Source organism: Lethenteron reissneri, chromosome 34, assembly GCF_015708825.2.
Source record: "Lethenteron reissneri isolate LAM-NWPU_2019-01 chromosome 34, ASM1570882v1, whole genome shotgun sequence".
NCBI lineage: Eukaryota > Metazoa > Chordata > Hyperoartia > Petromyzontiformes > Petromyzontidae > Lethenteron > Lethenteron reissneri.
Window position 1 is genome coordinate 3,665,502 of NC_083812.1, and position 17,043 is coordinate 3,682,544.

Consider the following 17,043-nt stretch of genomic DNA (forward strand, 5'->3'; position numbering starts at 1 on the left):
GTACAATGGTCGCCACAAATTCAGGTATCGGGTACCCGATTGCGACCTCTGCAGTGGGGGCCTGAGAAGAGTATTAGCAAGAAGTTTGCGTTCTCCAACTTGCTCGTTACGTAAAGTAAATTGCTTGAAGACCCGACGGGCTCGGATACGCGGGAAATTCGCCACCAACAACCGCGCGTGTGCACACAGTCGCTGTGCGCACAGCAAAGGTCGAGGGTAACCAATTTGATATAAAAAAAAAAACACAATCGGAGGCGTTTGTCGCAGAGACAACTGGAAAAGACAGGGGAGTCTATTTGCCCGCGACAGCGACTGAAAGCAGGTCAGAAGAAAAATGATGGAGTAAAATGGCGAATGGGCACAGGCTTGGTGTGCTTTTGACGTTTGCTGTCCACATCCCCGCACCTCCGATTAGCACGGTTGGCTGCGTACGGTACGAAAAAAGTCCAGCATACATACTAAGGCAGAAACGTCGTAACAATTGCACATCACATATGGTTCAGACACATTGTCAATGAAGAAAATGTTTTACAAAAGTAAAAAAGAAAGTGCACAAAGAAACGGGGAGAGACGCATGTTTGGACTTGCGCTGAGCGACAGAAAGGTGAGCAGCGCGGAGATTAGAGAACACTCGCAAGCGAAAGACATGGGCAGGGCACGTCACCTCGAAGGGGGTGATCGTCCGTGGCCTAAAAACAATGATTGAGTGGAAGCCAAGGAAAAGAACGCGTCCGAGAGCACGTCTACCGTGGAGATGGAGCGATAAAATCATCTCGTGTGAAGGTGAACAGTGGATTATTGCATAGAAGGGTAACAAGAAATGGTGGCAGTCGATTCGCCATGGCTGATGATGATTGAAGCGAAGAGTTTTTGTTCTTCGAGCTCAGGACTGCTTAAGAGGAGGTCAAAGAGAGTTCACATGCACTGGTGGTTTATAGGGGTGTGCGCGCGTGTATTCCCACATTAGGGTACAAACACCAGGTCACACGCGCGCCACATGGTTCAGGCATGCACGGCAGTTGAGTAAATCATCTCCTCTTATGGGTGAAAGAGAGCGAGACGAAAAGTAGAATTGTATCACCCGAACAACCTTGTCCAGATTCAGGCCTCTCCCATTTGGAAATGGCATCCCATAACAAAGATTAAGGTGCAGCGCTGCAATTCCTTACTCATGCTCGTCCTAGCGAAATAGTCTGCACGAGAGAGAGAGAGAGAGCTCTAGAGGGCATTTTGCCTACTCTTCCACGCTGGTCAGACTCCTTGGAAGGGGAGGAATGGAGGAAGCACTCACACTTTATCCCACCACACGCAATCTGTCAATCGACTAGCCATTGTGTACTCATTTAAACTACTGGGTGCACAGATGTGGCAGGTGGGGGGGGGGCTGAATTAAATGAACTGGACATCTGTGAAAAAGAGCTTTATAGGCCAGCGGATGCCCCCAGTATAAATACATTTTCTCATTTTGATTCAACTGCTGCGCCAAGATATCGAATTCTGTGACCTCCGGATAACAAATCCAGTGTGCCAACCATTACACCATAGCGGTGTTCCTACCCTGTAACAATTCCATCATGAAACGGCAACCCTGATGCTTCATGAATGGAAAGGAGAGTGGTAGTGATGGTAGTGCTGACCACTCACTACAAATGAGACATAAGTGCACTCTGAATAAGGTTTGCTTTTATATGCATGTACAATGATCGCCACAAATTCAATTCATCTTTAGCTCACTTAAAAAAATGTAATTTAGTTTGTTGATTTTTTTTGTTAAAAGCTATGGTTGATTATATTATATTTTGATATTCCCTGCATGCATTATTATATTTACTGCTATATTGGGTACGGATTCTCTATGATTAGAACGGATGTTAGCTTGTTTTACAAGCCTTTGGGCAATGGCAATTATTCTATTTTATGTAGGTGCCACGGCTCTTAGAGAGAGCTGTCCTCCATAAAGCTATCTGTACAATTTGTGACAAGGGTGTGCTGGGGCTTCCACTGTACTGACGAGTCGTAATAAACAACACAACAACCGGTACAGAATTGCCATGTTGCTTTACTGCCATGATCTATCAAAGGACACACTTGTAGATTTTTACAAAATGGTAGCTAACAAGTAAACCCATAAAAACAAAGTTTTTCACTATAAATCCTTTATATGCGTGGCGGCTAGAGTCTTCTCGTCCTCTGGCTTGAGATGGCTCCCACCTATGGGTCAGATGATTGTCTGCCAGTATTAAGCAATTGGTAATTAAATATTTAATTTGTTTTCCCTAAACAGTGTAAAATTTTGGGAATTTTTTTTCAGGAACATTAATTGTCTCGCACAACGAGTCTGTGTGGAAAATGTCAGCTCGATTGGATCACGGGAAGTGGGTTAAAAAACGACCGAAAGATTTGCACGTCACAGTATAAGAGCCCAGAGCGTAACCCCTCCACAGGCCGTGGCGGAGTAGCGCAGTTGGTAGCGCCCTCGCTTCCCATGCCAAAGGTCGCGGGATCGATCCCCGCGTCCTCCACAGGCGAATATATTTTTAAATCCTTTATGAATACTGTGCAGCTTTATTTTATACATCAAATTTCATTACTTGACTGGATGTTGTTTTTTAACTAGTGATTTTGTGCAATTCGTAACGGACTTATTATTTTTAAGCATCAGAAACCCTGGCATTGTATTGAATCACTGGGTTTCCTACACATCCTACTTTTTTAGACGTATTCATTTATGCTTATGCTCAAAATGTCCATTGAGTAAGTTCAATAAAATAAACAATGTTTTTGTTGACACCATATGGTAATAGACCTTACCAGTAAATAGTTAATGTCCTCGCATTCTCTCCACCGCCAAACTGCTTGCCAGATGGTCTTGTCCAAATGCGATATGTTTTTTTATTCCCAATTTTATTGTCGGAAAGTGAATAATATCTAAAAAAAAATCAGCTGAAATTGGCATCTTCTGCTCGCTTTTCATAGCGTTGTGATCACGATGGCAAAAGGGGCTTGGGAGCAAGACATATGTTGTGTTTATTTCCTCATTGAATCGCAGAAATCCCTGGTTTCCACCTTACGAGGATTCTATCTCTTTTCACATTCAATAAGAGCACGGTGAATGCCTCCCACTGACCTCGAGTGAAATCAAACCCCTTTTATACAATACAGGCTCCTGCTATTCTTTCGACGGGATATGATTGAAGGACCCACATTCGTTTCGGCTAAATCGTTATTATCATCATCATCATCAACAGCCAAAATCAATCCATTGCCGCACGAGGCCCTCCCCACGTCATTGTCGTCATTGCTCGGTCGCGCAATTCCATGATCCATCTTACTAATCTCGTACGTGAGCCGATGTCATCGCTCCATATCCATGGTGGTCGCCCTGATGGGCATCGTCGCTCCTTGAGCTGCCATTCCATCGCCAGTCTGGTGCATTGATCATTGCCCCTTTCTTCTGTGTCCTGCCCAAGCCCACGCGCTTTAGTTCGTCATCAAACATGATGTCTCCAATTGGCATTTGTACTCTGGTCCATGTTATGGGTGTCATTATGGCGCTTAGTGCCAGCTACTGTCGCAGGAGTGGAAACGCACGTCAGCAGTCCTCTCCGCCACCAAGACCATAGGTTGACATGAGAGCTGGCCATAGTGGGCATGGTTCTACTGGGGGTTGGAGGAGAGCAAGTGAGGACATGCTACTCCGCGTGAACCCGAGAGGGCACGTGACCAAGACAGAGTAGCAAGGGGGCCGAAGGGGGCTCGAGGGACACGTGACGTGGAGCCGTGAGCCTTCTGGCAAGATCCAGAAGGGGGCGTAGCCGAGGGCGGAGCAAGGCCGCGCTCTGGAGGGGGGGGGGGGTATAAAGGGGAAGCACCGAGAGCGATTGGAGCTCGTCTGTGGAATCAACCCTGGGTGCTACGTCGCTTCGGTCTTCGACCTTCGCTCGGCATCGTAGGGTCAGGCAACGTGTATGCTGGCCGACCCCTTTCGTGTAGTTAACCCGCTGCTCACATAATTAACCGTGTAGCTATCACCTAGCAGTAGAACCCGTGTATGTTAGCTAGTTAGTTACCCTTTTGGAGAGTTGAAATAAAAGTTCAATTTCGATTTAAAGCTTTCGTGACTGCAGGGATTCATCTTCTTGGTTCTTTTGGTAAAGTCACGTAGAATGGAAATAATAAAATAATAAACCAATATTATATTATTGCATTATATTATTTTATTATATTCTTTTATTATAGTATTTTATTATTTTTTATATTATTATGCTTTATTTTATTATTTCCATTCTACGTGACTTTACCAAAAGAACCAAGAAAATAAAAGTGCAAGTGTGTGTCTCCATGGTCAACACTACACACGTGTTCCTCTTCACGTGTCTCTCTCCATATGCTTTTTGTTGGTACATTTTAAACCTGTACATGTCCGCGTTTTCCAATCATCTAGGTAATAGCAGGCAACGTGCGTCGATGGACTCACATTAGTCCGTAGCTTTTGACTTTCAAATTAAATTTTACTAAAAGCACTGCAACCTGCTGTCACTCGCCTCTTTAGTTCATCATTTGGATCTCAGTTCGTGTCTAATTTCCCCAGACATACAAGGCCGACCTCTGTTGCGTTTGCCAGTTGTGTCCAACCCAACATTGTTCGATGCTTACATTTGGAATCTCGCTGCTTTTACAAAATATCCAGTGCATCTAAAATTGCCGTAACAATGTTCCCTCGATGTGAATACGAAAGATGCACACTTCAAAATGTTCTTGCGAGAGAGGCCAGGGTAACCTGGAAACAATGTGACCGATTGCTGTGATTTATAGTCCGCAGTCTGATTGTGATTTTAATGAGCAGTGTGGAGTGCAGGAACATATACACTTAAGTGAAATGTCTTCATGTTCAAACAAAACATCACATCTTCCAACAGATTGTCCACCAAAAGCTTTGCAATGCACCAAGCGAGCACTGTCGTTGGTCACATCCATTACGATCAAGGCAGAGTTATGTGCATGTTATTTCTATTTAAAAAAATAACTATGAGCCACAATTGCTGAAGAATGTATCCTTACATTCTGAATGTAGTAAGCCTGTATATTAATTGGAAGAATGAAAAAAACTGATTGTGCAGCAGACGGGAAGGCCATAATAGAGGTTTTTTTGTGTTAGATCACGTAAATATAAATGTGTTGTTAAACTCGTCACCACCAGACACAGCTAATTAGTAAGGTTTGTCACGTAAACAGAACGTGGCCAATTCGTTACCAGTACAGCACACCGGTGTGTTCGAGAGTAAACCCACAACATTTACAATTCGACTACATCGTTTTGCCAGTAATTATAACCACCAACTTCAGGCGACAGCCAGAGTTGTGGGAAAATCATCCTGTTTCTAGAAGTGTTTAATATAATTTGAATATTGTTTTTAAAAAAATCTAAATTATCATACTATACTAGAGTTGTTTATTTCATCGTCATCAGCCATGGCCAATCTGCTGGTGGATGAAGGCCTCACCAATGTGTTGCCATCTCTCGCGACCCTGGGCTGTCATAGTTCACCGAGTAGTTGCGCACGAGATGATTGCTCCATCTCCTCACGAGATGATCGCTCCATCTCATCACGAGATGATCGCTCCATCTCATCACGAGATGATCGCTCCATCTCATCATGAGCTGATTGCTCCATCTCCTCAGTGAATGGTCTCCCTTGCACATTCAATTTCTTGACTGCCACTCCATCGTTATATATATATTTTGTTTCTATTTTTATCATCATGTTTTTCATATCAGATTGGAAATATTCTTCCAAACTATATAATGTGCACGAATGCATTATTTTCAAACTAGCAATTAACTCCAAATTCTCAAGGTATGATGTCCCTTTGCCTCATGTTTTATGCAGAAGCATCTTGCCGACTTCCGTAGCATTTCTTCAAGCTCGATTTTTAGCACCAGAGTAAAAGTTTGAAACGCCTTTTTGAACTTGCTACGGTCCTGGCAATGACAAATCTTCTTTTTCCCATTGGGTATTTACACAATCTCAGCTACTGGCCTTCTATTTTTTCCCCCTTCCCCCACGCATCTCGCTTTAAAGGCACCATGCTACTTTGATCAAGATTGGACGTGTCACATACTCTGATGACCTGATGCCAAAAGGCTTGCGTCCTCCGCGCGTTTGTTTGAGGGAGCACGGCTGATAAGGCTTTGAGCAGCCCAGCACTGGGAGCAGCATGAAAATACGTCTCTGAATGTTAAGGTGCAGATGGCCGTCTATAAATAATACCGGGTGCAATGAATTCGCTCAGACGCTTAAAACGTGTGTTCGCCTGCTAACACACACAACCGATCACAGATTTATAAAAGCGCGTCCTGGCGAATCCAATATACATACTCGTTTACAGCCCTTTGTCAAGCCACTGCTGAATGAGGGCCTCCCAACGCCAAGTCGGTCATCATGACATCGCACCTTCGATTAGCACGCTTGGCTACATACGGTGCGAAAGAAGTTCTACACGTGTACATACATCAGGGTTATTTGGCCATATTTCACAAATCTGTCCACCCAGGACTGGTTCACCGATCTTGCTGACCGTGACTGGTGATTGAACTCGGCTGGCCGCAGCGCCGACCAAACGCGCCGCCGATCCACAAACCACAGCGTGCAGTCCTTGCGGCTGGTGCAAAATGACACGTGGACTGATCTAATTCCGCACAAACACAGATACAAGCAACAACAGGGTCTTAGCCGTGTACATGCACCACGGGGCAGCGGGGGATACGATGCCCCAAAGCCCCAATGCCACGCTACAGGCCTTCAGACTGCAGACCTTGAGATTTATTGCTTAGGAAAAGCATGCTGGTGTGGGCTGACATGGTTGTAGGCGTCATAAACCAGACACACGAGAGTGTGTGTGTGTGTGCTCTTTGCTGTCAGCACAGCATAAACTTGAGAGGGCCCTATATGTTGTGGGGGGGGGGGAGTGTAAGGAGGGGATTTTGTTCATGTGATCTCAACATAAAAATATTAAATAAAACATCTGCCATGTTTGGGTAACTTGTGAGATTGCGATCACTTTTGGGAGAGTTAGAAAACCAGAAAATAGGCGAGGTGAGATTGAGAGTTTCGAGACAGCCAGCCCGACGAAATCGGGGCCTGATGTATGTGTGTTGAACATCTTTCGCATCGTACGTAGCCAACTGTGCTAAATCGGAGGTGCGATTTGAACGGTGATGCTCTCTGTGTCGTGGAATGTGTCAAGCTGCATTATCTTACGTGGTGGATCTTATCAGTTCTCGAAAGCTAAGCAAGGTGAGCCTGGATAGGGCTTGAATGGGCAACCAACTCCAAGGGACAATGGATGAGAGCGGTGATGTTATAGGCTGCTTGGCTACGTTGAGGGCAGCAGAAGGAAGTACTCCTTCGCTGATCCACGCTGACCAGGGTGGCGCGTACGGTCAGGTAATCCCCACAACCGGCATGCAGTGGACAGTCCTTCCTGCGTAAATTAATTGACAAAGCGCTGTACATGTGCATCCAGTGTATGTAACTTTCAAATTTGGTTTTATGTGTTTGATTACACTGTAACAAATTTGTATTTTGTTTTGTTCCTGGGTAGTAAGTGTTATTTCCTAATTGCTTATGCCTCAAAATTACAGAAAATGTCTATTATTCCCCGACAAACTTTGATTTTGTGACTAGGACAGTGTAATTTTGAAATTTACCTATTTTCTAGAACATTCCAGATAGATTCAGTGCAGAGTAAACTTGGAGTAACTTCTAGAACATTCTAGAACTTTCCAGTAATATAAATAGTAACATAAATACAGGGCCTTGAGCCCACCAGTTCAGTTGAGTTCCAGCTGCCTAAGTGGATACATATCTGTATTTTTCTGAGATGGCATCAACAGGCTGCAAGCATCCGGCAGACGCATTTTGCTATGTCTGCGGCCAATTTATCAAGACAGGAGCGAAAAAGTACTCTGTGAAAGCATCTACTAAGATGTGTGAGGCCTACAAGGCATATTTCGGCATGCCTGTCAGGGATCAAGACAAACCCTGGGCACCTCATTTCACCTGCGAGCAATGCAAAAAAAACTCTGGAAGGTAAGATGGACAATTGTTTCTCGGAATTTTATGTTATAAAATTTGTTTTAAAAAATTTAATTGTAAAAAAAAAATTATTTTAAAATGTTTTACAATTTACAATGTTATTGAAAAAAATATCAAATATACACATTAGTCATGGGTGAAAGTATGATGAGTACGGCTGGTAGGTCATAGGAGACTTCAAAATGGTGGCAATCCTGATGGGTCTCCAAGGCAGTTTTACCAAGTTTCTCTGCTCTCTTTGCCTTTGGGACAGCAGGGACACCAAGACGCACTACCACAGGCGGGACTGGCCACATCGGACCGAGTTCTCTGTGGGGAGGAACAGCATCAAGTGGGAGCCACTGGTGGACCCCAAGAAGGTGCTTATGCCACCACTGCACATCAAATTGGGCGTTATGAAACAATTTGTCAGAGCTGTAGAGAAGGAGTCGGCAGCCTTCAAGTACCTTCAAGACTTCTTCCCTAAGCTGTCTTAGGCAAAGGTCACAGATGGTGTCTTCATCGGACCACAGATAAATAAGATCCTGGAGTGCAATGAATCCTCCAAGAAGCTCACGAGTAAGGAGAAAACCGGCTTGGAACAGCTTTGTCGCAGTAGTTCGTGGCTTCCTGGGCAATCACAAGGTCGAAAATTAGGTGGAGCTGGTTGAGACTCTGGTGAAGAACTTTGGCACAATGGGCTGTAGGATGTCCCTCAAAGTCCATATCCTTGATGCTCATCTTGAGTAATTCAATAACATGGGAGCGTACTCGGAGGAGCAAGGCGAGTGCTTCCACCAGGATATACTGGACTTTGAATGCCGCTACCAAGGACAGTATAACGAGAACATGATGGGAGACTACATTTGGGAGCTGATCCGTGAAAGTGATTTACAGTATAATCGTAAATCTCGAAAAACGACTCAGCTTCTAAATCTTTGCTAGTAAAATTTTTATTACTTTAGTATACAGTAAATACATGTACATTTTTATTCATATGTTGTTGTTTGTCTGACTTTATGTGAACGAAAAGACACAAATTCCCCCGTTTTCTCATTGAAAATAGGTACGATTTAAAATATCACTGTCCTGGTCACAAAAGCAAAGTTTGTAGGGAATAATAGCCATTTTCTATACTTGTTAGGCATAAGCAATTGCGAAATAACACTTACTACCCAGAAAAAAAATTCGTGTTACATTCGGATGAATGCAAATCCTCTTGATAATTGTCAAGAGGATTTGATCATTATCAAGAGGATTTGCATTAGTCCGATTGTCAAATCCTCTTGATCCTCTTGACAATTATCAAGAGGATTTGACATTAGTCCGAATGTTTAAATTTCACGAGCGCCGAGCTGTTTGAATCTGCCCACAAACCGTTTCAATATTTACGCATGCACACTTTCATTCCAGCAGTCAGGATTGTGCTCGTTGCTGCGCTAACTTAAGAAAAAAATTCCCCTGTACTGGTAGAACTAAGTGAGATCAAACATAGAATACAAGTGAAGCGGGGGTATATATCATTTATTTACTCAATTACTCATCTCGTGCTGCTACGGGCTGCAAACTCTCTACCCGGGAGAACCTGGGGGACGTTATATTTTTCAATCGTTCACTCTTTCAATTTTTAACTTGTCCATCAGAGGGCTTGAACCTATGATTACAAAAGTAGTGGCTCTTTCCTTCACACCCCCCTCCCTCCTGACATGGACACAGGCAAGGGGCCAGCCAAGTCTAGGTCAAAGCGGCACAGATTTATTCTCACATTGGATGAGCAAGCAGCTGGGGGTGATTGCGTAGTGCGAGGTGAGGCAAGGTGAGATTTAATATTTTCTCCGCCTAAAATGTTAAGCGGACCGCACACACACCGTTGCAGTAACCTCATCGATTGGTCGAACGTGTCGCGTTTGCATAGGGTTTTTATACCAATATATTTAATCTTTGTTTTCTCAAAACTTTATCCCCAGTCGGATCTCTCTTTCTTCCACCTGTACCTAACTTTTTTCTGGCATCTCGTTCTTCCCACATATTTGCACTGTCTTTTTCGATTTGCGGTGTATGTCACCGACTGCTTATTTGCACATGTGACTACTTTTTCAGGTGCCTCCTGCTCACATGCTATATTTGCACGTTTTTGTTTTTAATTTGGGTGTGTTTCGTTTGCAACGATTAAATTCCTTTTTTATAAGTTGTATAACTTGTATTATTAACAGGCCATTGCGTGCCAACTCTACAGTGTGTTTTGATCCAACAATTAATTGGAAATAACTCTAGCTTATGTGGTTTAGTAGGCACCCAATGTTTGTACACACTTGCATAAATATACAAAGCTGAAGCAAATCTTATTGAGCTCCACGACCGGTTATGGAATTCTGTGCATGCTTTCACTGGGCAGTTGTGGAATTTAATGCATTTACTTTTATTGCAAAATAGGTCACAAGAAGACTAACCTAATTGGTATGTTGAACAGCGTGCGCATTTGCACACGTACATGTGTGTATGTGCGTGTGTGTACTCTTCATTTACGTTTTATTATTTTGCATATAGTTTCAATTGTTTTCACCACAGGAACAATATTTTCCAATCGTGCTTATATTGCAATATAAAGCTACATTTGAATTTGGTTTTTTTGACCTTCGTTATCAAATTATGAAGAGTGTAATTATAGCAGTCGTGGGTGGAACGAAGGCACGGTTGTTTGCACAATGCATCATGAACCCCACGATTTGAGCTTTTACTCCAAGCCATAGGTGGAAAGTGATATCTGTGATCCAGTTGTGAAACCGCTCTTTCCCTGCCTTCGTCAACCAGCACTGACAGAATGTGGTGAAGTATGGTCAGACAACCCCCATGACCGACACAAGAGCTGACCATAACCCTCATCCTAAAAGGTAGTAATTGTATCATTATAATCATTGTTACGGCCGCAGAGATATACAAGCAGTGTTCGTTTACGAATGCTCGACATGTGAATGCATGAGAGATAATCTGACTGGTACAGTCATCCTGGCCAGCAAAGCTCAGATGCATACGAATTTGTCAAATCCTAGTGAAATATGCAAGCGCCATTAATATTTAGTGTTTAAAACAAATCAACCGTTTGCATATGCAAATATATTTTTTCGAGACAATCGATCCCCACCATAACTTATCGAAAAATATGTCTCGGGACAAAGCGCGTCCATCTGATGAACACGGTACAAAGGACATAATAAGAAATTGCCACGTGACAGCATCGACGCCTTCAATCGCTTTCCCACTTGTCCTGCAAGGAGTGCGTCCAACGTAGCATTCACATTTAAGGTGTCCAAATTGATTGAGCCCTTTGTTTCCTATCCCCATTTGATTTTTTTCATTAAAGGCCGCACGCCTGCCCGAGTCCCACCTGTGTCCCACCTGTGACACCCACAGCTCGTGTCGGGCAGCGCTGGCAACTCGGGGGTTGGGATGATAGCAGCGTTGCCGTCACACGTGGCCAAGCGGCACCATCCAACCCCAACAAGCCGTAATAACTGTCGCGATTGAATTGGAGTGACGGGGGCAGGTCTCTTCCCCCCCCCCCCTTTCAATGCATCATCCAGTTGAGGCTTAAGGCATCAGATTTGAAGCTTTAACTTTGAAATAGCCATAAAGTATAGTACTTGGACAGACATATTACTTAGGTTTTACGGCGGGTGTGGAGTAAAAAAAAAATGATTTGCAGTTGATTGCTCTTAGTTCAATTCTTACGCGGTCCTTGCTTTTTCAATCTGAATGGAAATTTGCACATCTCATCTTGTCACCGACTTGCCAACAATTGCAGAACAGCACTTCATTTGACTGTCCGAATGCCGCTAAGTCGAAGTGATTTTTTTTGACAATATGAGTTATCCAATTAATCAATCAGCTGAACCGTAATTACTGCCCCCGTCTTGCACGTCTTCCTCTTACCGGCGGTCCGCCTGGGAAACTGTTGAAGTCCGGGCTCCTACATGTTATTCGGCGCCTTGACCAAGACACTTTGAATGTAATGGCGGAGTTGAGAGCGAATGGCGTGGATGAGAGAGGGGGGAGTCATCGGGGAATCTGTGACGCGTAAATTAGAGGGGAGCAAAAATTGACGAGGGCAAAGGATGACGAACGGATCGGATGCATGGGGCGATGCATGGGGCAATGACGGGGCGACTCCAGCCGCTGTGAGCGGGTCAGTTAGACGGCGAACAGAAGAAGGAGTAACAATACGATGGTCTCCTTTCGTCTGTCGTGCATTCCACGCTTGAGCTCTCAGCCCAGGTGTTTATGAATAAATGCTGAAATGTGCCCATCGCTTATGGTTGGAGAGCCTTGAAGTGTCTGACAATTCACTCAATTGAAGCAGATGTGCACGGGTGCATTATTATTATTATGTATGATTGAGTGTTTGTCAAACTGGAAAACGTTGGAGAGAGAGAGTAAAAAAAGTCTGCCACTGGTGTTAAACATTGTGGACGTGTTTTTTGACTTGACTATTCTCTCCTTCTAGATTTGAAGTTTTAGTGACTGCACGGATTCATACTCTTTGTTTTTTTCGATAGAGTCACGTAGGTACAAAAATAAATGAAAAAACAACTAAATTAAATCACGACGTTTCGGAGGCAACACAAGCTTCCGTCTTCAGGTGGAACCGTCACAGCAAAATTACTGTATCACTTGACGGAATCTTGTGTTGCCTCCGAAACGTCGTGATTTAATTTAGTTGTTTGTTCATTTATTTTTTACCTACATGACTTTACCGAAAAAAACAAAGAGTATGAATGCTTGCATATTGCAATTTATTCAGGATGTCTGAATGCCAATGTCTATAAGAATTAGGAAGGGGAGGTGGGGCTGAAGCCTCTCCAGTCCCATCCCCACCAACCTCCCCAATACCAGCCGGGCCTGTGCAAAGCGCCGTCACACTGTGATCATTTGCACCTCTCTCTTATTTGCGTAAAACCTCAGTTGTTCTACATTACTACGTTCAGTTCTTAAACGCGTTTCAAATCAAATGCAACACAACATGAACAAGCTGAAGGGGTTGTTTTTTGTTCTTTAAAACCGAAAGTAACCAGGGCTCTGATTGTTCTTGGTTGTGGTGGTGGTTACTGTTGGTGGGAAGATGAAAGTGTTTTTATTTTCTTCCGCAGTGCTGACAAATTCAATGCACCGATGTTGAGAAAAGTGATCCCTTGGAAACAAATGGGACTGTCAGTAGTTCATTTGCTGTAATTACAAAGCGATTCAATATTTAAGATATGTTGAATTGTATCCCGTGTTTCTGAAGCTCCCGATAATACGACAGAAATATTATTAATGATTATTCATTTAAAAAGGCACACCAAATTGCAAGAATGAAATGCGGTACGTAGCAAAAAATGTAAATGAAATGAAAAAAATTCGCAATATGAAACTGAGAAGAGTAACACATTCGAAATTGTGTGCAGTGGCAAAGAGAACAGAGCAAAGAAAAACGCATAAAAGTGATTAAATGTGATAATATTAAATGACGTTAACGTATGCACTTTAATGAATGTGCATTAACATTACCGCTTAGAAACTTAAACCTCACCTACATTGCAGGGTTTTAATCTACTACACATCAATACCAATAATGGAAAATCTTTTTAGAAAAAAATATACGTGACATTTCCAAGAATCTAGCCTCAATGCATGTGCAATTGGCCACGTTGAAACCCGTTGGTCTCTCCAGATAGATTCACTCTTACTTAGCGGTTTGATTCTTCTATCTCGTTAATACTGGCTGGCATAACACATTCCTGGCACGGAATAAAGCACGTTATGCACACCCATACAGGCTGGAAGCATTTCACTAAAGATGTGAGCTACCTTGCAAGTGCACTTGTCAAATGTTTTTTTAGTTTCTACAATATTTCATTACCACCTCCCGAATAAAATAAAAATATGTTCCTTCAGAGCAAACGGCATGAAATATTTGTAATCTGAAGTTTCAATACTTTGTGAGCTACACTTTTTTTTGTCTAATACTGTCGAAATGCGCAACCCATGAAACATAAAAAAAAAATGAAAAATTAAAGCAACGTCGGTAGCATGGTCACAAAAAGCGCGTCCAACTTTTATGATTCGGGGGTTTTTACGGACAAGCTTTCGAAGCAAAGAAAAAAAATCACAATGCGGCATTTTGTGAATTGTCACCGTACGCAAAAATTTAAGGAAAAAACTTCTTCTCACCAAGCGTCACGCGCATTTATCCTGCGTTATACCGGCGATGTATTAGACGTGTAAAAAAAAGGAAGTTAATTCGGTCGGCTATTATATAATAAGTGGTTGGAGAAGAGGTGACTGCTGCACAGAGGCCTCAGTGGCCACCTGTAAAGATAACGTGGTCCAAAGATGTGGATGTGATGGTCCCACCTGATGACGGAGTCTTGTGTTGCCTCCGAAACGTCGTGATTTTTTATTTTTTTATTTGTATTAATTTTAATTTTATTTTTTACCTACGTGACTTTACCGAAAAAACTAAGAGTATGAATCCTTGCAGTCACGAAAGCTTCAAATCTAGAAATAACCACGTGACTCTGGTCGTACCGTGCCTTGTTCGCCGCATGATGCCGATACTTCGCTCTCCTGAATTCACTTTCCCGGAGAAGCTCCCGGCACGCGGAGAAAAACGTCGGACATCGTGACGAACAGCGCTCGGTACGACCCGGAAAATTCCTCGGAGACCCGTACGGCACACCAGTGAACACCTGCGCAGTGGCTATTGTCACCCACAAATGGTCACGGTTCAATAGGTCCGAGTTGCGGGGGGTGGGGGGGGGCCAAAGAGAACAGATTAAGAAAAACCGTGTCTCAGAGGTTGCACATGGAATGAGACACTCGATGATGACGAATTATGATGAATTTCGATTCCACATTTGTAATTCCAGAGGTAATCTTTCTGAAGTATGACCACCCTGTCTCTCTGGCCTTTCTCTTCATATGGTTTGAATGTATTTTTTCATTTTTCATTTTAAGGCCACATACACTGTGCTATTGACAAACGCGTGGAGTTTGTTGGTCTTGTTACTGCGGCCGGCTGCATCGATGCCTTCACGGCCACCTTTAGAAAATGGCAACTTGGCACTGAACAGCTCTGCTGACGAGACCCAGAAGGTCAATACTAGTCTAGACTTTGCTCGCTTAAACAAATTTATGCTGGATACGATCGGTCTGGAAAGCCAATAGGTCTGTATATAGTATTTGCATACGGAGACGCAGGACTGAAGGTCTGCCCATGAACAGGCGAGCCAAGGAGTTAGGTCATCATCGATGAGTGGTCTGCCCATGAACAAGTGAGAGGTCTGCCCATGAACAAGTGAGAGGTCTGCCCATGAACAGGCGAGCCAAGGAGTTAGGTCGTCGTCGATGAGTGCATAATGATGGGCCCCCCGGTGATCACGGGGATCCGCGGCCCGGCGAGGCGGGGCCTGGCACCACCGTCCTGCGCCGAGCGACGCACGCGGCGCATGCAGCCCTGGGAGCATCGCGACGCGGAGTCGAACGCCTGGCACACGGTCACCTCGCAGTGCAGGAACACCTCCTGCAAACACACAGCCATCCCAGCAGATGTCACATCCGCGCGCTCGTGCGCTCGATCGCTCGCTCGCTCCCTTGGGGGGCGGCGGAGGCGGCGGTGGGGATGGGGGGGAGGGTGTGCCGCAAGTGTTGATCTCGTTCGCAAAATTAGCCAAGGAAGTAACCGGGGCCGGCCCACGCTGGAGGGACGATGTCGCTCAGCTGCTGGCCTGGGAACGCCTGGGAATTCTCCAGGAAGAGCTGGAGTGTGGCGCCAGGGAAAAGGAGGTCTGGACCACCCTGCTCATCTGTCTGCCGCCGCGACCCTCACCAGTGACAAGGGGACTGAGAAACGAACGAGAAACGAAGTAATCGTGTCAATCAAGTGGGGGTTTTGGGGGGGGCGGGGGGGGGCATTTTTAGTCAAAGATCGCTACGGGTGGATGCTGAAAAAGATCTCGGGCGTTATTGATGACGTTGACTGCTGACCCACAAAAGAGCTGAGCGTGACCGACTACGACGAGACAGAGTTGTGTAAATGAAGATGCGGGCAGGCCAAAGATAATTTTGAAACGTTATTGAAGAATGCAGTGAGCTGAGAAAAGGCAAGCAAAAAAAATGAATTCGATGCATATGCATAAAAAATAAGATTGTCTGAGTTCACACTGATTGGCTGACCTAGCACAATATTGGGCAGGACAATGTTGTTACCCTCCTAGTTTCGAGGTGGCTGTCGTGGGAAATCTGATATCTTCAGGACGGCAAAAAAAAATCCCAGTGTTTTGTCGGTTTATTAATAATATACCAACGATGCATTAATCGTAGTTCTCCTCTTCCAGTATTATATTCGATAGCCCCGTTCCCATGATATTTCCTGGTGTTTTTGCATCTCGGACGTGACAACCCGAACCACGAAGGGAGAATGAGGGTCACGTTATGTGGAAGACTGCATTCGAGGGTAAAGACGCAGCGCTAAAATTGCTTCCTCACAGCACTGCCGGCAGAAGGGCCTCCACGAGAGAGAGAGCTCCCCACCCCCCTCCCCGAGAGGGTATTGGCACATTCCTCCAATGATAACCAGATATTCTGGCAACAGTGCCGTGTTTCGATTTAAAGCTTTCGTGACTGCAGAGATTCATCTTCTTGGTTCTTTCGGTAAAGTCACGTAGAAGGAAAATAATAAAATAATAAAAATAAAACATAATTAAATAATTTTCACGACGTTTCGGCCACAACGCAAGCAGCCGTCTTCAGGTGGAGAACAGGTCTATCGAGAAGGCAGAGTCTGAATGGCACGCTCCAGGCTTGGAGCGACTATTTATGCCGGGATGGAGGGGGGAGAGCGCCTTGACAAAATAATTTCCATATCAAGAGGAATTTAGCATTTCCCATAAATATGCGTTGTGGCCGAAACGTCGTGAGAATTATTTTA

The 17,043-nt window shown here is 44.2% G+C and overlaps 1 protein-coding gene across 2 annotated transcripts in view; it reads right to left on the reverse strand.

The window, feature by feature from the left end:
- Nucleotides 1-10,201: 10,201 nt before the first annotated feature.
- OIT3 (oncoprotein induced transcript 3) overlaps nucleotides 10,202-17,043 on the reverse strand; it is a 29,778-nt gene continuing 22,936 nt past the window's right edge. For both annotated transcript variants that reach the window (XM_061565000.1, XM_061564999.1), the window contains exon 10: nucleotides 10,202-15,636. In XM_061565000.1, coding sequence (XP_061420984.1) covers nucleotides 15,448-15,636 — 189 coding nt within the window. In that variant the 3' untranslated portion in view covers nucleotides 10,202-15,447. The remainder of the gene's footprint in view (nucleotides 15,637-17,043) is intronic.